The following is a 20,598-nucleotide window of genomic DNA, read 5'->3' as shown; positions in this document are numbered from 1 at the left end:
ATAAAGGAGTAACGGACGGGGTGAGGGACCTGTGGAACATCTCTGTGAACACCAGTGCCGGCTGGTCAGCACATGCTTGTATGCCCATTTTGCTGAAGTTGACCACTCATCAGAGACATTGGAAAATAACCAAACAATATCTCCTTTGATTTTAGTCACCTCTGATTTAACAATTCCAATATTATTGCATGTTGTGATTTTACACCTAGCTGCTGTTTTTTTATGGTAAGCTTCAAACATGCAATGGGAGAATAATGACAAACAGCAAGTGTTATGCTGCAAACTGCAAAGGTATGGATTATTTATGAATTATTGTCACTAAAATGGAAATATGGTCATCAACATATTTATTTAAATATTTAATTTTTCTGAATATTTGCATGTTTAAGTCTATATTTTATACACCTTTTTACAGTTACATAGCAGAACATAAAATATTACCTTGAAACCATAACCAAACCAATACATATTTAAAAAAAGTAGCTATTGAGTAATACAACTATATTAAAAACTCATCAAGAGGAGTCCAACGGTTGAGATATCTTCACAGTATCTGCGGTACTAACAGTCAGCCAATGAGGGGAACAAGCAGCAAGGGACGATGATGACATTATGATAACAAAGTTTCATTTGGTGTTATTCTTGGGTGTTTAAGTCTTTAAAGTCAGCGTGCACAGTCCTCTTTCAGAAGACTGCAGTGAGCTCAGCAGAAGACATTTGTCTTTAAATAGTGTTACGGTTGGTAAACTGCTGTATTCAACCAGCATTTTGGCAGTTCAGAGAAACTTGACATTGGACTTAACTTTTTATCAGTTAAGAATAACATATTCTGTTGACAGATGCTTTGCAAAATTACTGTCTATTCGACTTTGGCAGTACCTCGAAATGTATAAATATGGCAGATAACAGCTCGCTGGTTGGTGGAGAGTCTTTACGGCGGCAGATCAACTTACAGGTCATTATTGTGCAGATTCTTGTGATGATTTTTCTTTCCATCAATTTGATGCTCATCACAACCTTTTTTAAAAAGGAGTGCTTCTACAAAACTACACGCTACATCTTATTTGCTGTTACACTATTGTCTGATAGCTTCTTATTGTTTATGTCTAATATAATGCTCCTCTTGAGCTATTTTCGATTAACCATGCCAGTTTGGTTATGCATCATTATCTCTGTTGTAGTTATTCTGTATTTCACAGTCACACCAGTTACTTTGACAGCAATGACTCTGGAGCGCTACGTGGCCATTTGCATGCCCCTGCGCCATGGAGAGCTGTGCTCCCAAAGCAGCACTGTGAACTGTATCCTCATCATTCATGGTCTCAGCTCTGTACCTTTTATGGTTGTTCTCTCCATCTTCTTTGCATCAGCCTCACATAGCTTTTACACTCAATACAGAGTGTGCACTGTCGAGATATTCATTTTGTACAGATGGCAGGATCATATAAGGGCAGGTGTATATCAGTTTTATTTCATGCTCATGTGCATTACTATTGTATTATGTTATGTTAAAATAATGAAAGTGGCCAAAGCTGCATCAGTAGAGAAGAAAAACTCGAACTGGAAAGGCCTAAGAACGGTAATTCTTCATGCTTTCCAGCTGCTGCTCTGTCTCATCCAGCTGTGGTGTCCATTCATAGAATCTGATGTACTTCAGATTAGTTTAAATGTTTTCATTTCTGTCAAGTACATTAACTACATATTTTTTAATCTTGCTCCGAGATGCCTGAGTCCTCTCATTTATGGCCTCAGGGATGAAACATTTTTTCATGTACTGAAAAGCTATGTCTGCTTTGGCTTGTGTAAAAGAAATATTAACAAATGTAGATTTAGATAAAAATCACAATGCATCAAAAAAGATTGAAAATAAATTCCACTGAGCACGTTTGAAATTCACTTTTACATGTTTTATTTTTCGTTTATTGTTATAAGCATTACAGTGATTGCAATGCTTTTCTAGCAACCATTAACCATCAATTGTTTTCTTTCATCATTTGAGGTGACTACATTTTTCTTCTTTTTCCTGCCCTTCATGTTAAGTCATCTGTAATATTGATTGTAGACCCTTGTGGCAAACTTAGCAACTAATATGACATAATTGTTAAAAGGAAGACTGTATTAAAAGTAATAACTCCTATTCCCCATATTTGTTGTCTATGCCATTTATGTTTTATGAGGTATTTCAATCCTTCACGAACAATGACTGAAATATACGTTTAGATTTCAAAATATTTTAGACCTTTCACAAACATTCATCAACACACACACCACACTCATCTTACCAATTTGCAAAACATAAAGTAAGTGTGCATTTACTCAAGTACTGTACATTTACTCAAGTACTGTACATGATGCATTGCTCTAGATTTAACTACCGAGCAGTACTAACATACACATTAATGCACCAGTAAAATTAATACAATATACACTGATTCCATCAATCTTAACTTGCAATTATAAAATACCTTCATCTGTTACACTGATGGATTTTACCTTTTTTTTGGTTACAAACCGAGCATATTGGACAGGGAATCCTTTTTGCTTTTTTTAGTGATAACACCTCCTGTTTACAGAATTTCTCCACAAACGAGCAACCAGTTTCAGTAAACGTCCAAATCAATGTGCACTAGCTTAAGATAAGATATACTGTTGAACAGAGCAACAGGAAGTTTAAAAGTCAAATATGCTACAAAGATAATGTCTTAAGCATGAACTGTTGTTATATTGGGGGTCATGTCTGTCTGCAATAACTGGGGCAGGAGTTGAAGCTAGATATAGTTGGTCAAATTTCTCTGCATAGAACCTGCTCTGAACCAAATTCTGGATAGTGGTTGGACTTCCTTCTTTTCTGGAGATGGCCGGGATGAGGGCACAGCAGGAGTCTCATATTCAGAGACAAGGTGCAACAGAAATATCTTGAACGCAACTCCAGTTCTATGAGTCAGTAGTATCCCATCATCGCTCTATATTACAAAGTTAACACTTACAGTTACTGTAGGTGTACATAGTAGAACAAGTTTAATATGACGCAACAAGTGAAATATGACACTAAACCCCAAATCCAACCCGACACTTTCTGTGCTATTAATGGATTGTTCATAATGAACAGGCTCTGTGTTATGCTTTATATTTCTATACCTGCACAGCTTGTTGTAGATTAAGCTTTATGAACAATATTTATTAACTGCCGATACTGCCGCCATCACACACACTAGAAAACCCTCGTTGTGAAGGGACAGTGGTCCGTAGCCACATAGCCAAAACATATTGATTCAGGATCATGGGATATTGCATTTAAAAAAAGGACCCATCACTCACATGTTGAATCCAGTCAAAAATAATTTTATTTTTTGCTATTATGTGATCAGTGAAAAAAACAATGATGCAAACAACAGCATTATAAAAATATGTTTTCATTACAACAAAACAAAATTGTGATCCAATGTTGGATAAGCCCCAACGCCATACAATATTAACTGAAGATTTCATTCATTCATTCATTCATTTTCCGTAACCTGCTTATCCAGTTAAGGGTCGCAATTTTGATAATCATTACTCCATCATTGCTCAAAAAGCAGCTGGCATTCACTAATCAAATAAATAGTCGTAAAAAAACATGAATGCAACATTAATGAATGTAATAATTTCAGAAATAAGAGAAATATAATAGAGAAAACAAACATAGAAAGCTCTAAGTTTTTGAAAGCTTAGAGCATGCTCTTATTTATCTTTTGCTGTTTCCAGTATGTCTATTTGTCTTAGTCCTCTCGTAGATACGCCTCATGCACCTCATGCTCCTCGCTATCGTCTAGAAAGGCAGCATATTCTGCCATCCTTTGGATCTCCTCCACTTTTGTCTCGGCCAACTTTTTGTCTGCATCCGCTGACATTTTTTGAGCTTCCCCCACCTGCGACTGGGCAACCTGAATGTTTGTCCTGACTGTGATGGACGCCTGCTCGGCTCCTGGGAACACAACAGATGCAAACACGCATTTTGTTAAATTGCTGAGAAAGTTTGAGGGTTGAAGTAACACCAGGTCAATTTTCAAACATAACATGTGGACCTTAAGAAGGCACCCCGTTCCGCTTAATCCATTTAGTTTTAACTCATGCTCTACTGAGTGAGAGCATCTGATTAAGTGTTTCAATCCATTCATTATTCCATCATTATAAATACAACAGTATTTCAGCATTGCATCAAGACCAAAGAGATACTGCTGTGCACATTTCCCTCACCTGAGGTGTGGGCTGCCTCGGCTGCCATTTTACACAAGTTCACAGCATTGATCCAGGTTGACTCAACACGTTTGCATTCATGTAGTCTGTCACTAGCCTGTTAGGACAAAGAGATAAGACAAATGCAATATGATAAATGTGCTCTTTTTTAATTGTTTATGCAAATAGTAAAAGCTGATTTAAATTTTTCAGAATTTAACTGTAAAAAAGGAAAGTTGGAGTACATTAAGATGGGTTTTTTTAACAACACAAACTCACCTCTGCACGCTGGCTATTGATCACATCCAGGAATGAATCCTTCTCTGCTTGGTTCAGTTTTCCCAGTGAGGCTAAATACCGTCTTTGGACAACAATGCGTGTGTGCACAGCCTGTAAGCAAACAAAGGGAGGACACACAGTCAGGGGACAGTACAGGGTAAATTTGAAGAGGAAAGTCTAGATTTGTACATGTGTAAATCAACTGCAAAAACATGAAGACACTGTGTAGAGTTAATGTCATTTTTTTAGAGGTATTTTTTTGTCACCATCCAATTCTAGAAAGATGTACAGATTCAAATCATCCTGATTGTGTCTGTTTAATGTCGCGTGTTGTTTTTTTCTTCACAGCAATTAAATAAACCTCTAAGACAATTGTAAGTTGGGGATAAAAGGTTTCACATAAGATGAAAACCTACTTTTGAGTAGTCGGTCAGGGCATTTGTGAGAGCCAAGGAGGTCTGGGAGAGGAAAGTACTTGAACTGTCTGTAACCAATGAGGCAGCTCTTCTGATCAGGGAGTCATGAGAGAGGTTTTCCATTCGCTATAAATGGGGGGACATTCAGTAAATTAACTTCTGCATTCAATGTCGCCAAGTACATAATATGAAGAACAAGAACAAATTTGTATGAAGAAACACAAGATTTTTGCAGCCCGGTTCATTGGTCTCTGGTAGGAGAGTAACTCACCTGTGTAAAAGGGGTAGAATAAAGCCCACGGCCGACACCTAAAGGCGCTTTGCTGATGTGCTCAGTATCTGTTCGTTCCCCCAACTTCTGAACTCCAGGCTTCCTGCTGAATAGGGCACTCTCAGAATGGCTGTCGAAAAATTAGGCAGGTTATTAGTTTTGATCAATGTCATTTCAGCTCACAGTTTGGCAGTGTTGTGAGTTATAATCTTGTTGTTTGAATTTGCTAAACATAAAGGTAATGTCTGAATCAAGGCAATGGTTCTGAATCGTAACCTACCTTATGAAACGGATACAGGCTGCTCCTCTCCTGAGCACATTCTTGTTGGTCCTCAGCAGAGACAAGTCTCTCTGATTTCGCAGTAGTCCTCCAGCAGCACGGCTGGCACACGCTGAACACTGACCAACAGCTTGCATTTTGTAGATAAATGAGGCCTGCTGCGCTTGAAGAATAAATTTGATATGATCTATGTAAACTCAGTTGCTGACTTTAGATTTACTGTCCAAAATTCCAACTAATCTTGTACACTCGCCTGTCTTTGTAAAATCACAGAAGAACTCTGGTTTGATGCTTGCAGTCTTTCAGTCTGCTCGACTATGACCAACTGTCATGTCCTGCGGGTATTTGTAAGGCCCCGACAACATTGCATTGCGTAAAAGGCATTGATCTGTTGACGCTGTCTGCAAATGTGCGTATTTGGCTTTATCTGAAAAAAACACAGAAACAGGAATTACGTGCATCTCTCTCTCGCTCTCACTCTCTCTCTCTCTCTCTCTCTCACTCACCCTCTCTCTTGCGATATTGTGTGTGTGTGTGTGTGTGTGTGTGTGTGTGTGTGTGTGTGTGTGTGTGTGTGTGTGTGTGTGTGTGTGTGTGTGTGTGTGTGTGTGTGAATGAGAAAGAGGACTAGTTGAATTTCATTTTCATGAAATAAAAAGTGGATCTGGTATAATGTGCAAACCACAAATAAAAAATACAAGGTGTTCAAAAACTAAATTCTTCATTTTGTACGCTCAAGTGAAGTACAAACATTAGTCTTACTCTAAAACGTCTGAGACATGACTGGATTTAACAGGTTTTTCCCCATCGATTATGAACTATGTAGCAAATAACTCGGTTATAAATGAATGTCATGCACACATTAAAAGGAGAGCTGTTCTACCAATATTACTTATGGTTCATATTTGTCATCTTGTCTTATATTATGGTAATGGTAAATGGACTGTACTTGTATAGCGCTTTTCTAGTCTTCCAACCACTCAAAGCGCTTTTAGATTACATATCATACACCCATTCATACACTGATGACAGGAGCTACCATGCAAGGTGCCACCTGCACATCAGGTAACTAACATTCATACACATACATACACCACAGGAACAGCCTGCAGGAGCAATTTGGGGTTAAGTGTCTTGCCCAAGAACACATCGACATGGTCTGTCGGAGTCGGGGATCGAACCACACATCCTCTGACCTTTTAAATCCACTTTACTGTTTCTCAGTTTCCACCATCTGACTCTTACAGTAGTCAAGATTTCCAAAACATACACACACCACTATAAAATATACCAGCTTTGTAATTATAGTGTTTGGTCTGTTTCTCAATCATGTTACCATCATATTCTTCACTGTCATAAGTATACAACTGACCAAAGCTGCATCAGAAGAGAATAATAATATATATTTGAGAAAGATCCTTCATCTTGTCCACCTGTGGTGCTCATTTACACAATTGCACCTTCAGGTTGGTTTTATATGCAACTGTAAATCCTGCTCCAAGATGTCCTCATAGTCCTCTTATTCATGGCCTCAAGCATCAAAATGTTGATAAAGCTGTTAGTCTATCACAAGGTTAAAGGGGAACTGCATCAGTAGTGGAGTAGCTTAGTACTCCATTTGTGGAAAGACAAAGTGGAAAGCCATTTTTGGCTTCAGAGGGAGCTGTGTGAATTCTGATAAATTGCTTTAAGCTGTCATTGGTTGCTTCTGAAGACTAGAAAGAAATCTGGGGTTTTGGAGTTAGAAAGAAATGATAATACCAGACCTCTTTAGACCGCTCCTCATCTCTGCTTGAGGCTAGTAGGTCAAGGCTACGTTAGCCGCTACTGGCCAACAGACCCAGATCTCCAACTGAGCTTTTTAGTTGCATTCTGGGTAATGTAGATGCCAGGTTTTGACAAGGAAGTAAAATGTGTGGAATAACCACATTGTGGTGGATGACATCAATTTCATACAAAAAAAGAAAAGTTCTTAACCTATTTGGTGGAGTAGTCTTAAATATAGGACAAGCTTTGAACAAGTTTAAAGGAAATCTGCGGACAGATTAATTGCTGGTGTATCAGACCTGCATGTTTCTGACCATTGTTAAGTAAGTTGAAACATAAGGACATGGGGACAACATGCAAACTCCTTTCTATATATGGTAATAGTTAGGTAACTTCTTGTGATGAGGCCTTTTTATTGTTTTATCTTGAATAACTTCAGACTATTGCCACATTATCTTGAAATTATCTTTTTTCTGCCAAACATGACATACATTTTACCCTCGGACAGCCTATTAAGAGCAAGAAACTTTAACACACACAGCACCTATATTGCATCCTTTCTATAGTTCTCTCTATACTGTATTTGTCCCTTCTCCATGTCATTTAATATCTCCCTAAAACGCTTGCTGCCAAACGTTGGGCAATACCATTCATTCTGTCTGATAGCCTGCAAATGTGTTATCAGCAGGGGTGGAGTCGGCTGGGGTCCAGAGGAACAAAGTTTGTTTTGAACACTTTTGGGCCAATCTCCTGCAGCCCTGATTACTGACGCAGAACTTGCGTAAAGAGCTGACGAGACCCAGTGATCTGCTCTCAAAACAAATGAAAATTTCTGGTTGCACAATTAGACTTAGGAGCTTTACGTTAATAATCAACCAGTCTGTTAATTAGTAAGCAGGGGATGGACGTGCTCTCTGACAGTGCTCTGGAGATGTCCTACAGTATCTCACGTATAGTGCTGCTCATTGTAAGTAATTTACAGTACAGCAACAACATCTCTTATGGGTTTCATCATATCCTTCAAAACAGTGATATAGTGATGTTTTACCTCCAGGTTAGCCTACTTCTCTTCTGTGAAAACTGACTTCAATATAGTGTATGTGTGTCAAACTGGAAAATAAAAAATAAACTTTTTCTGAGAAGATAATGCAGTGCATCCCATGTTTTGTGACAGATCAGTGTTTTTCAATGTGTTTGTGAACCTTCTGCACTTCAAAAACATCTCAGCTGCCTCACAAATACAGCACAAACAAACCTGGAACCTAGATTGTTACCGACAAAAATGTAGGATGTAGTTTATTTATTCCCAATTTATTCTGTGAAATTGGGTTCAGGTTAATTCTGGTATAATTTTGAAATACAAAGTTTCAAATTATTGGCATAACACCCAACAAAAGGGTTTTCAGTGCTGCAACATATGTTGATTATGTCTGGAATGTATCTTAACTTTAACCAACGTTGCTGTGTTCAAAACATTAACAGTCTAATGATAGTCCTGTGAACAGGTCTATCTTATAGCCTTTACTCATATTAGATGCAGACAGCTGAGTCAAAGATGCACTTTTACTGTGGGTTAGATGGCAATTTGTAATGGCTAAAATTAGTCTGTCTTTGTTTTTGTGGCTGTCATGGGTTGAGAAAATTATTTGACTTAACTAAAAGTAGTCATACCACGGTGTAATAGTGTTATACTCTGTAACAAGTAAAGATCCTGCATTAAAAATGTAACTGGAGTAATACAAAAGTATAGATATCAAAATATCCTTTAAGTACAAAGTAAAACTCATTATGCAGGATTACCAATTGTAAGGTGGTAATATGAAATACTTAATATGCTAGAATAACACAGCAAAATCAGTTTTTTGATTTTATTTTGTATTAATGATGTAAAATATAACTTGTTAATAATCTTGACTAAAATGCAGTGGTATATAAAGTACAATATTTGCGACTCAAAAGTAGTGGATTCAAAATATATAGTATCATAAAATAGAAATACTCAAGTAAAGCAGAAGTACCTCAAAATTGTACTTACTACTTGTAAGAGAAGTAGTAGAGTAGATGTCCTTAGTTACTTTCCACAGCTGGAAACTGTTTACTGTTTGACCTGCATTAGAACAAGGACTTTCCCTACAAACCAGTGTCAAATATCTTTGTAGTGTTTTCTCAAGAGTCAACAGTGAACTTTAAGTAAAGCACCCATTACTAATATAAACTGGGCATCTCTACACCACTAAAAGTTCTTAATTCAGGCCCATGAATGTCTTTTGGATGTCCTGCAGGGATTGACTTCCCTTTACTGACAGATATGTCTACAGCTCATAAACACAGTCACACAGTCCACCGTCACACTAATCTAAAGTAAAAAAAATAATAAAAATAAAGTGAGGGGCGCTGCCAAAACACTTGCTCAACAGTTCCCAAACTGCATTGTACGAGACACAGCTAGAACAACTGACCTAGCTCACTTGAAAGTGTCTACTCAGCAGAATCACCACAGCGCCAACAATCAATACGAGAGCTCCCCCCTCCAGCTGGAAAGGGATCAGTTATGTGAAACTGCTCTGTATCAGCACAAAAATAAAAAAATACTCAAAGGGATATTTTGCAATTACCAGTTCCGTTTTCCAGTCTGTCCAGAAGTTAAATGTAGTTCCCATAAATACTATAACCACTTGAGTGCCACTCAGTTTCCCACAAGCTCACCAGCTCAGAGTCTTTTGCACAGCCTGCACACATTTAAGCGGGATGGGTCGCAACTGCTACCACAACCAAAGTGACATCACATTGTCAGACAAGGCTTATTTTGAAAGTAACGTAAAAGCAAACCCGTATATGATAAAATAAACAATGGCTGAATTCTAGTTACTGTCTTTGATTTCAGGATACAGGTATTGTGCATGCTGATTTACTGTCACTCTCATTGGGGCACTTGAATACATTACAGATTTTTACAAGAGTACGCATTGGATTATTTGATGTCAGCTGAAAAATAAGAATTTAAAAAGGGCTTCGCTTTTGCAGTGGCCACTTTGATCAAAACAGATTATTTTTATGTCATACGTTGTGAACTTGTCTGCTGAACTGCTTCAGGATCCGATCTCCCCACTGAAATATTAATTAATGAGAGACGTCATGCTGTATGACAATAGCATGTAAATGATGTCTCTCTGGAGGAATTGGGCTGGACTCAATCAGATCTGAATTGGGCCAAACACTTGAGATAAGGGGCAGAACATCCAGAAGATGTTGTACATTGAAGCTGTATTATAAGAAGAACAGCAATCTAAAGCTTCTCCTCTGACTGATGAAGGCATTCTTAGGTGAGTGTAAGGCTCTTTTATTCTGAAGGTTGAATGTGTACTAAGTTGAAGTGCAAATAGTAGAATAAAACTAAATAGTATGTTTTGTTCTTACAAAACAGAGGTTTTTCACTAAATTATCAAGTATTTGTGTTATGCCGTTCTTATATTTTAACAGCTCAATTCTATTCTTATTCTAAACCTAATTAAATTGAAAAAATATCTTATTTTTTTTAGGATGTATTTTAGTGTGTGTCTTGACGTTAAACTTAATTTCTCTTCAACAGGTTTGCTCTAGTGCCCAGTTGAAAAATGCGTGATCTGACGGAATTTCCAGGCAATGCAACTACCAACAAAAGCCTGTCTGTGATCATCAAGGTGTGTGTGGTTATCCCCCTCTTCTGCGTCTTCCTCTACTGCATTGCTGTCATGCTGCACATCTTTGCGTCTCACAGGCAGTACCTGGACTCCACACGTTACATCCTGTTTGCCTACATGCTGATCAACGACACTCTCCAGCTCTTGTCTTCTGTGCTGCTCTTCCTCTTTGTCATGGGCCAGGTGAAATTGTATTTTGTCTTCTGTGTTCCTGTGCTGTTCTTTTCCACTGCCACCTTCCAGAACACGCCTTTAATCCTGGCCACCATGTCTCTGGAGCGCTATGTTGCTATCTTCTATCCGCTGCAGCGCCCGGCCGCCTGGTGCTCAGACCGTATCTGGGTAATTATTCTGTCCCTGTGGCTCATCAGCTGTATCTTGCCTATAGTTGAATACTCCATCGATGTGAGTGATCCTGCTGCAGTTGAAATCCTCTCTAGACCTGTGCTTTGCAAACCTGCCTTTATCAAAACATCTCGAATCCAGGCTTTGTTCAAAGTTGGTGTCTATATTCTCTTTTTTGCAGTCGTGGCTGTTGTCATTCTCTTTACCTATGTGAGAATCCTGTTGGAAACAAGGAAGCTGAGACAGGACAAAACGTCTGTGAGCAAAGCCATGCACACCGTGCTGCTACACGGCTTTCAGCTGCTGCTGTGCGTTTTGGCTTTCACGAGCCCCATCACTGAAAGTCTCATAGTGCTGCATGCCAACTGGCTATCAGAAGACATTGCCTTTTTTAATTATTTCTGCTTCATCCTTACTCCACGCTTCCTCAGCCCGCTCATCTACGGCTTTAGAGATCAGAATCTCAGGGGCAGCATCCTGAAGACAATTTTCTGCTGCTCAGACAAAGTTAAACCCGGCAAGAGAGGCAAGATTCAGGACAACCTGTCTGCTTCTTGAACTGGCTGATGTAGTTTTGACAGAGCTCTCAAACTTAATGCACAAATGTCCAAAGATGTATTTGTGATGTTTAAAAAAAATGTTTCTGCATGTCTTGTACATTTTTGAAAAGCACTGAGTACAGCTCCTCAAAAAAGGCCTTAGAGGGTATTGAAAAGTCTAGAATTTATCAACAAAAGTATAAATTAACTATGTTTTTTACTGCCTGCTGCAGTCAGCAATATTAGTTATGTATTGCTGTTGAATGAAGAAGGAAAAGTGGGATTATTTTACAGTTTTGATTTAGCATGCAGGAAGCCGTTCAATCCATTCATGTGGAGGTTCAGTCAGCACCATCAGACCTGCAGCAAATGTTGTCACTATTGCTGTTAGACATAAACCAGGCAGTGATCGTATTTCTGTGCCAGCAGCATCAATAAAGATAACTCAATTCAGTGAGTGAATTCAAAGTCCCTTTCATTATGTCTGACAGCTGCCGCTGGGATTCAACCTCTCATTCTCTCAATATGCTCATGGAGGACTGTGTGACTTGGATGCAGGCAAGCTAATGCATTGTGGTATGACTGTCACACATATTCATAAACCTAAAAATCACACAAGGATTGCAGATTCTTGCAGATTAGTACACTGATATTTTATGAACAAATCGGTGTGTTTTACCCCGGTATAAAACTTCTGTTTTAATTCATTTTTGATGCTGGTAAAATTTGTCAAAATTGTGTTACATGGTCTCATTTCTCTATGGATACGTCTTGGTGGAGATGATATATATATATATATATTTTGTGCAGGCCTATCACCAAATCAATAATAGAATTATATGAAAAACTAAAGAGTTTGCGTGGTTACCTTAAAATCACTTTTCTACTTGCTTGTTTTGTTACACATCACATGATATGTACATTTAAATTATATTTATAAACACTGTACAACAATCATTTACAGTTTGTTCTCCGTTATTTCTAATTTTTTAAAGATGCACCACAACAATAAATTCAAATTCCTTGTATGCGTACGCATACTGATTCTGATTCAACAGGTCTTTATGTCGTGTTCACAACGCGTCTTCGCGTCAGTTTACTTGGCAGGTCCGTTTGTGTTTATTTTTTTACTAATCACCCGATTCACTCACTTTAAACAAATTAAAAACAAGCTGCAGAGGGGGAGGGGCTAATCTCCATGGAAACCGTTGTCAACTCATCCATTTATTTCCGCCATCAACCATGCAAAAAATAACTATAAATAACTACTATATCTGCTTTATACTTGTTGTGGCAGTCCCAGATATCCCGGGAAACTAAACGCCGTCTTGTCTGGTCTTGGCTGGTTTACTACAGCTGTATGGACCGAAAATAAACCATTTTACTGTGATTTCATTACAATAAATGTACAAAAAGGGCCTCAGGTCCAGTTACGAGGGGGAAGAGGGTGATCTGCCCAAACTGGAAGACCTCCAGGGGGCCGCCAAGGGGCTGATGAGGCTGCAGGATGTGTATGCTCTCCAGGTCACAAGCCTCGTAGGGGCTGTGAAATTGGGTTCAGGTTAATTCTGGCATAATTTTGAAATACAAAGTTGCACATTTTTGGGTTAGCACCCAACAAAAGGGTTTTCAGTGCTGATCTTTGTATTGACTGGCAACAAAAAATAACCTCCTCTCTCTCTGTTAACATACGTTCAGCCAAATAGACTTTAACAGCCATCTCAAGTGCAACGTCCGTTAACCCTGACTTAAACCATGAACCTGCCATGCACCTGACAGCAACATATGTTGATTATGTCTGGAATGTATCTTAACTTTAACCAACGTTGCTGTGTTCAAAACATTAACAGTCTAATGATAGTCCTGTGAACAGGTCTATCTTATAGCCTTTACTCATATTAGATGCAGACAGCTGAGTCAAAGATGCACTTTTACTGTGGGTTAGATGGCAATTTTGTAATGGCTAAAATTAGTCTGTCTTTGTTTTTGTGGCTGTCATGGGTTGAGAAAATGATTTGACTTAACTAAAAGTTGTTGTGGTCACAGCAGTTTGCTGTGTTTTTCCACCTCCTGGGTCTGCCACTCCTCCTGTCTGTCTCACTTCACACCTGGACCTGTTCTGCAATCATGCTCACCTGGTCTTCATCTCCAATCAACTCCCCTTCATAAACCCTTGGATTCCCTGCTGTCGGTGCCAGATCGTACTACGCACTACTGTGGTAATGATACACGCCTGGCTTTTCACTGCGCTCTTTCGCACATCTGGTCTCTTGATGTTTTTGACCACAACTCAACTCTGTTTTCCTCTGCCTGCAGTTATCCGGATCCTTCGCTCCTGTTCGCCTGGCTCCTTCCCCGGCTACCTCATCCAATACCTGCCTCCCACTTGAGATTCAATAAACAGAAGATGTTTTTCTTCAATTCTACTCCGTCTCCGTCTGCTCTTGGGTTCAGCATCGTTTAACCATAACAGAACGATCTGGCCAAGATGGACCCAGCGGACATTGACAGCATCCTTACGGAGAGGTTATTCACTAAATTATCAAGGTATTCTGGTTGCTGAGCACAGCAACGCCCTCCGGGACGCTATGGAAGCCTTTAAGAGTCTCGCTACCCGAGTCACACAGATGGGTGCACAATTGGACTTGCTGGCCCCCTGAAAACATCGCCTCCACTGCCTGCGGCGGCAATCCGCCTGCCCCCACTCTCTCGACACCTGCCACGGGCTCGTGAGCCTCTATTCCCCCCCTGAGCGCTACGCTGGGGACATGGGTACGTGCAGAGCCTTTCTGATCCAGTGCTCCTTAGTTTTCAGTCAGCAGCCCCTCAGCTACCCCACTGACAGAGCTAGGATCGCCTGTTTATTGGGTCACTTAAGGGCAATGCATTAGCATGGGCTTCAGCTTTATGGGAAAGTGATTCCCCAGTTAATGAAAACTTTGACCTTTTTGTAGCTGAAATGAGGAAGGTTTTTGATCACCCAGTGGAGGGAGGGGACAAGCGGCTTATTTCCTTGCGTCAGGGCTCCCGTAGCGTATCCGAGTTCTCAGTCGAGTTCAGGACCTATGCAGCCAGGTCGGGCTGGAACGACAAGTCTCTCTGAAATTTTATGTGGGCTTTTTATTTCCGGTCTTTGTGAGTCAATTAAAGATGAGCTGGCTACTAGGGAGGAGGCCGACACTCTCGACGAATTGATCTCCCTTTCCATTCGGCTGGATAATCGCCTACGTGAGCGGTGTAGGGAGAGGACAGGCAGTTCCGTGCCCCGGCACTCGCTCATCACGTTTTCCACACTTCCCGAGAGCTGCTCTCTGCCCCCGTGACACGTGCTGTCACTGAAGAGGTGCCCATGCAGCTGGGGTGCAAACTCGCCATTATCACCTCTCCTGCCCTCCCATTTGCCTGGACACCTGGGGCGGAGACTGCCTTCTCTGACCTCAAAAGACTTTTCTGTCGGCTCCCATTCTCATCCAACCTGACCCCTCCAGGCAATTCATCGTGGAGGTCGAGCAAAGTCTGACACGGGGGTGGGGCGGTCCTGTCCCAGCGCTCTGCCTCTGACGAGAAGATTCACCCCTCGCGTTCTTCTCTCGCCGGCTTGTACCTGCAGAGCACTATGATGTGGGTAACAGAGAGCTGCTGGCGGTGAAACTGGCGTTGGAGGAATGGCGACATTGGCTTGAGGGGGCAGAACAACCGAAGACAATTGGTTTGGACCGACCACAAGAACTTGTCCTACATCCAGACAGCGAAGCGCCTGAATTCCCGCCAAGCCCGTTGGTCCCTGTTTTTGGCGCTTTAATTTCACCCTCACCTACCGTCCCGGTTGTGATGTTTAACGTCAAACCTGACGCCCTCTCTCGTCAGTTCAACACTGAGAACGCACCGGCTCTCCCTGACACTATCCTCTCTCCTTCCTGCGTCAAGATCGCTGCCGTCACCTGGGAGATCGAGTCCCTCATCCGGGAAGCCCAAGTCACTGAACCAGATCCGGGTAACGGTCCTCCTAACCGTCTCTTCGTCCCCAGTGCGGTTCGCTCCCAAGTCCTGGTGTGGGGCCACACATCGCGCTTTGCCTGTCATCCGGGTGTGGTCCGCACCCTGTCCCTCCTGAAGAGGAACTTTTGGTGGCCAGCGATGGACGCTGACACCCGGGCGTTCGTGCTTGCCTGCACGGTTTGTGCTCGGGCCAAGTCTTCCCATCAAGCTCCTGCTGGTTTGTTACGTCCCCTTCCTGTTCCTGGTCGGCCCTGGTCTCACATCGGCCTTGACTTTGTGACTGGGCTATCCTCCTTCTAAGGGCCACACTGTTATACTAACTGTTGTTGACAGATTTTCGAAGGCAGTTCACTTCATTGCCCTTCCCAAGCTCCCAACTGCCACCGAGACTGCCCAGCTGCTTGTGCAGCATGTCGTCCGCCTCCACGGGATTCCCACTGACCTCGTCTCCGACCGTGGTCCCCAATTCATCTCCCAAGTTTGGAAGGCCTTCTGCCGAGCTCTTGGAGCCTCTGTCAGCCTGTCTTCAGGATACCAACCACAGACTAATGGGCAGGCTGAGAGAGCTAACCAGGACCTAGGAACCGCACTTCGTTGTGTGGCTGCACGCAACCCCTTGCGTGGAGCGACCATCTCTCCTGGATCGAGTATGCCCACAATTCCATGGCCTGTGCGGCCACCGGCATGTCCCCATTCGAATGTTCCCTGGGGTACCAGCCACCCTTGTTTCCCGCCCAGGAGGATGACATCTCCAACCTCGGTTCAACACCATCTCCGCCGTTGCCGCAAATGGAAGGACGCACGCTCCGCTCTGCTGCGCTCCGCTGAGCAGAACCGGCGCTTTGCCGACCGCCACCGGGCTCCTGCTCCTGCCTATTGGGTGGGTCAACAGGTGTGGTTGTCCTCCAAGGATCTCCCCTTACAGACTGGCTCCAAGAAGTTAACCCCTCGTTTTGTTGGCCCTTTCCCTATTGTTTCGGTCATCAACCCCTCAGCTGTCACACTCAAGCTGCCTCCAGCCATGCGCGTTCACCCCACCTTCCATGTCTCTCGCCTTAAGCCAGTCTCCGTCTGCCCCCTCTCCCCCCGGCCGTTCCCCCCCCCTCCTCCCCGTCTGATTGACGACCACCCTGCTTACACCGTCCAGGGGGGCGGCTGCTGGACATTCGTATGCTCGGGTCAGGGGGCATCAATACCTCGTGGATTGGGAGGGTTATGGGCCAGAGGAAAGAAGCTGGGTTTCGCGGGGTCTCATTGACCCCTCCCTCATCCGTGACTTCCATCTGGCTCACCCAGGCCTAGGCCGCCAAGAGGCGTTTTGAGGGGAGTGGTACTGTTGTGGTCACAGCAGTTTGCTGTGTTTTTCCACCTCCTGGGTCTGCCACTCCTCCTGTCTGTCTCACTTCACACCTGGACCTGTTCTGCAATCATGCTCACCTGGTCTTCATCTCCAATCAACTCCCCTTCATAAACCCTTGGATTCCCTGCTGTCGGTGCCAGATCAGCAACACTACTGTGGTAATGATACACGCCTGGCTCTAGTATTCGTGTTACAACTCGCTCTCGCTCTCTCGTCTCTTGATGTTTTTGACCACAACTCAACTCTGTTTTCCCTGCCTGCAGTTATCCGGATCCTTCGCTCCTGTTCGACCTGCCAAAGATGCACTTTTCCCCGGCTACCTCATCCAATACCTGCCTAATGGCTCAATAAAACCTTTTTTCTTCAATTCTACTTCTCCGTCTGCTCTTGGGTTCAGCATTATTTAACCATAACTAAAAGTAGTCATACCACGGTGTAATAGTGTTATACTCTGTAACAAGTAAAGATCCTGCATTAAAAATGTAACTGGAGTAATACAAAAGTATAGATATCAAAATATCCTTTAAGTACAAAGTAAAACTCATTATGCAGGATTACCAATTGTAAGGTGGTAATATGAAATACTTAATATGCTAGAATAACACAGCAAAATCAGTTTTTTGATTTTATTTTGTATTAATGATGTAAAATATAACTTGTTAATAATCTTGACTAAAATGCAGTGGTATATAAAGTACAATATTTGCGACTCAAAAGTAGTGGATTCAAAATATATAGTATCATAAAATAGAAATACTCAAGTAAAGCAGAAGTACCTCAAAATTGTACTTACTACTTGTAAGAGAAGTAGTAGAGTAGATGTCCTTAGTTACTTTCCACAGCTGGAAACTGTTTACTGTTTGACCTGCATTAGAACAAGGACTTTCCCTACAAACCAGTGTCAAATATCTTTGTAGTGTTTTCTCAAGAGTCAACAGTGAACTTTAAGTAAAGCACCCATTACTAATATAAACTGGGCATCTCTACACCACTAAAAGTTCTTAATTCAGGCCCATGAATGTCTTTTGGATGTCCTGCAGGGATTGACTTCCCTTTACTGACAGATATGTCTACAGCTCATAAACACAGTCACACAGTCCACCGTCACACTAATCTAAAGTAAAAAAAATATATATTTTGCAATTACCAGTTCCGTTTTCCAGTCTGTCCAGAAGTTAAATGTAGTTCCCATAAATACTATAACCACTTGAGTGCCACTCAGTTTCACACAAGCTCACCAGCTCAGAGTCTTTTGCACAGCCTGCACACATTTAAGCGGGATGGGTCGCAACTGCTACCACAACCAAAGTGACATCACATTGTCAGACAAGGCTTATTTTGAAAGTAACGTAAAAGCAAACCCGTATATGATAAAATAAACAATGGCTGAATTCTAGTTACTGTCTTTGATTTCAGGATACAGGTATTGTGCATGCTGATTTACTGTCACTCTCATTGGGGCACTTGAATACATTACAGATTTTTACAAGAGTACGCATTGGATTATTTGATGTCAGCTGAAAAATAAGAATTTAAAAAGGGCTTCGCTTTTGCAGTGGCCACTTTGATCAAAACAGGTTATTTTTATGTCATACGTTGTGAACTTGTCTGCTGAACTGCTTCAGTACGCCAACACTGAAATATTAATTAATGAGAGACGTCATGCTGTATGACAATAGCATGTAAATGATGTCTCTCTGGAGGAATTGGGCTGGACTCAATCAGATATGAATTGGGCCAAACACTTGAGATAAGGGGCAGAACATCCAGAAGATGTTGTACATTGAAGCTGTATTATAAGAAGAACAGCAATCTAAAGCTTCTCCTCTGACTGATGAAGGCATTCTTAGGTGAGTGTAAGGCTCTTTTATTCTGAAGGTTGAATGTGTACTAAGTTGAAGTGCAAATAGTAGAATAAAACTAAATAGTATGTTTTGTTCTTACAAAACAGAGGTTTTTCACTAAATTATCAAATATTTGTGTTATGCCGTTCTTATATTTTAACAGCTCAATTCTATTCTTATTCTAAACCTAATTAAATTGAAAAAATATCTTATTTTTTTTAGGATGTATTTTAGTGTGTGTCTTGACGTTAAACGTAATTTCTCTTCAACAGGTTTGCTCTAGTGCCCAGTTGAAAAATGCGTGATCTGATGGAATTTCCAGGCAATGCAACTACCAACAAAAGCCTGTCTGTGATCATCAAGGTGTGTGTGGTTATCCCCCTCTTCTGCGTCTTCCTCTACTGCATTGCTGTCATGCTGCACATCTTTGCGTCTCACAGGCAGTACCTGGACTCCACACGTTACATCCTGTTTGCCTACATGCTGATCAACGACACTCTCCAGCTCTTGTCTTCTGTGCTGCTCTTCCTCTTTGTCATGGGCCAGGTGAAATTTTATTTTGTCTTCTGTGTTCCTGTGCTGTTCTTTTCCACTGCCACCTTCCAGAACACGCCTTTAATCCTGGCCACCATGTCTCTGGAGCGCTATGTTGCTATCTTCTATCCGCTGCAGCGCCCGGCCGCCTGGCGCTCACACCGTATCTGGGTAATTATTCTGTCCCTGTGGCTCATCAGCTGTATCTTGCCTATAGTTGAATACTCCATCGGTGTGAGTGATCCTGCTGCAGTTGAAATCCTCTCTAGACCTGTGCTTTGCAAAGCTGCCATTATCAAAACATCTCGAATCCAGGCTTTGTTCAAAGTTGGTATCTATATTCTCTTTTTTGCAGTCGTGGGTTGTCATTCTCTTTACCTATGTGAGAATCCTGTTGGAAACAAGGAAGCTGAGACAGGACAAAGCGTCTGTGAGCAAAGCCATGCACACCGTGCTGCTACACGGCTTTCAGCTGCTGCTGTGCGTTTTGGCTTTCACGAGCCCCATCACTGAAAGTCTCATAGTGCTGCATGCCAACTGGCTACCAGAAGACATTGCCTTTTTTAATTATTTCTGCTTCATCCTTACTCCACGCTTCCTCAGCCCGCTCATATACGGCTTTAGAGATCAGAATCTCAGGGGCAGCATCCTGAAGACAATTTTCTGCTGCTCAGACAAAGTTAAACCCGGCAAGAGAGGCAAGATTCAGGACAACCTGTCTGCTTCTTGAACTGGCTGATGTAGTTTTGACAGAGCTCTCAAACTTAATGCACAAATGTCCAAAGATGTATTTGTGATGTTTAAAAAAAATGTTTCTGCATGTCTTGTACATTTTTGAAAAGCACTGAGTACAGCTCCTCAAAAAGGCCTTAGAGGGTATTGAAAAGTCTAGAATTTATCAACAAAAGTATAAATTAACTATGTTTTTTACTGCCTGCTGCAGTCAGCAATATTAGTTATGTATTGCTGTTGAATGAAGAAGGAAAAGTGGGATTATTTTACAGTTTTGATTTAGCATGCAGGAAGCCGTTCAATCCATTCATGTGGAGGTTCAGTCAGCACCATCAGA

The 20,598-nt window shown here is 41.6% G+C and overlaps 3 protein-coding genes and 1 pseudogene across 3 annotated transcripts; 3 read left to right on the top strand and 1 right to left on the bottom strand.

Annotated features, from left to right (window-relative positions):
- Positions 1-895: 895 nt before the first annotated feature.
- LOC129097427 (odorant receptor 131-2-like) lies at positions 896-1,837 on the top strand. Its single transcript, XM_054606282.1, has one exon. It carries the CDS (start codon positions 896-898, stop codon positions 1,835-1,837), a length of 942 nt encoding a protein of 313 aa, XP_054462257.1.
- Positions 1,838-3,327: 1,490 nt separating this feature from the next.
- Positions 3,328-5,770, bottom strand: LOC129093046 (diablo IAP-binding mitochondrial protein-like). The gene is made up of 7 exons (XM_054600923.1): positions 5,715-5,770; positions 5,462-5,619; positions 5,182-5,311; positions 4,911-5,036; positions 4,495-4,605; positions 4,237-4,333; positions 3,328-3,964 (listed from the first exon to the last, which is right to left on the bottom strand). The coding sequence occupies exons 2-7, from the start codon at positions 5,596-5,598 to the stop codon at positions 3,759-3,761; spliced, it is 807 nt and encodes a 268-aa protein (XP_054456898.1). The 5' UTR covers positions 5,599-5,619; positions 5,715-5,770; the 3' UTR covers positions 3,328-3,758.
- Positions 5,771-10,467: 4,697 nt separating this feature from the next.
- Positions 10,468-11,811, top strand: LOC129097417 (odorant receptor 131-2-like). Its single transcript, XM_054606270.1, has 2 exons — positions 10,468-10,551; positions 10,818-11,811. Exon 2 carries the CDS (start codon positions 10,843-10,845, stop codon positions 11,809-11,811), a length of 969 nt encoding a protein of 322 aa, XP_054462245.1. The 5' UTR covers positions 10,468-10,551; positions 10,818-10,842.
- A 7,481-nt stretch (positions 11,812-19,292) lies between these two features.
- On the top strand, positions 19,293-20,278 carry LOC129096104 (odorant receptor 131-2-like; annotated as a pseudogene).
- Positions 20,279-20,598: the final 320 nt, after the last annotated feature.

Source organism: Anoplopoma fimbria, chromosome 1, assembly GCF_027596085.1.
Source record: "Anoplopoma fimbria isolate UVic2021 breed Golden Eagle Sablefish chromosome 1, Afim_UVic_2022, whole genome shotgun sequence".
In the NCBI taxonomy this organism is placed as follows: domain Eukaryota; kingdom Metazoa; phylum Chordata; class Actinopteri; order Perciformes; family Anoplopomatidae; genus Anoplopoma; species Anoplopoma fimbria.
Note: the sequence above shows the minus strand (reverse complement) of the source record. Positions and strands in the feature narration are given on the sequence as shown.

What these genes read in the sequence shown, in the direction of transcription:
- LOC129097417 (XM_054606270.1), top strand. Translation starts at nt 10,843, where the DNA reads ATGCGTGATCTGACGGAATTTCCAGGCAATGCAACTACCAACAAAAGC.
- LOC129097427 (XM_054606282.1), top strand. Translation starts at nt 896, where the DNA reads ATGGCAGATAACAGCTCGCTGGTTGGTGGAGAGTCTTTACGGCGGCAG.
- LOC129093046 (XM_054600923.1), bottom strand. Translation starts at nt 5,598, where the DNA reads ATGCAAGCTGTTGGTCAGTGTTCAGCGTGTGCCAGCCGTGCTGCTGGA. An exon ending in GCCTGTATCCGTTTCATAAG is followed by an intron (nt 5,312 to 5,461) that starts GTAGGTTACGAT and finishes ATTTTTCGACAG; the next exon opens with CCATTCTGAGAGTGCCCTAT. An exon ending in TCAATAGCCAGCGTGCAGAG is followed by an intron (nt 4,334 to 4,494) that starts GTGAGTTTGTGT and finishes TTGTCCTAACAG; the next exon opens with GCTAGTGACAGACTACATGA.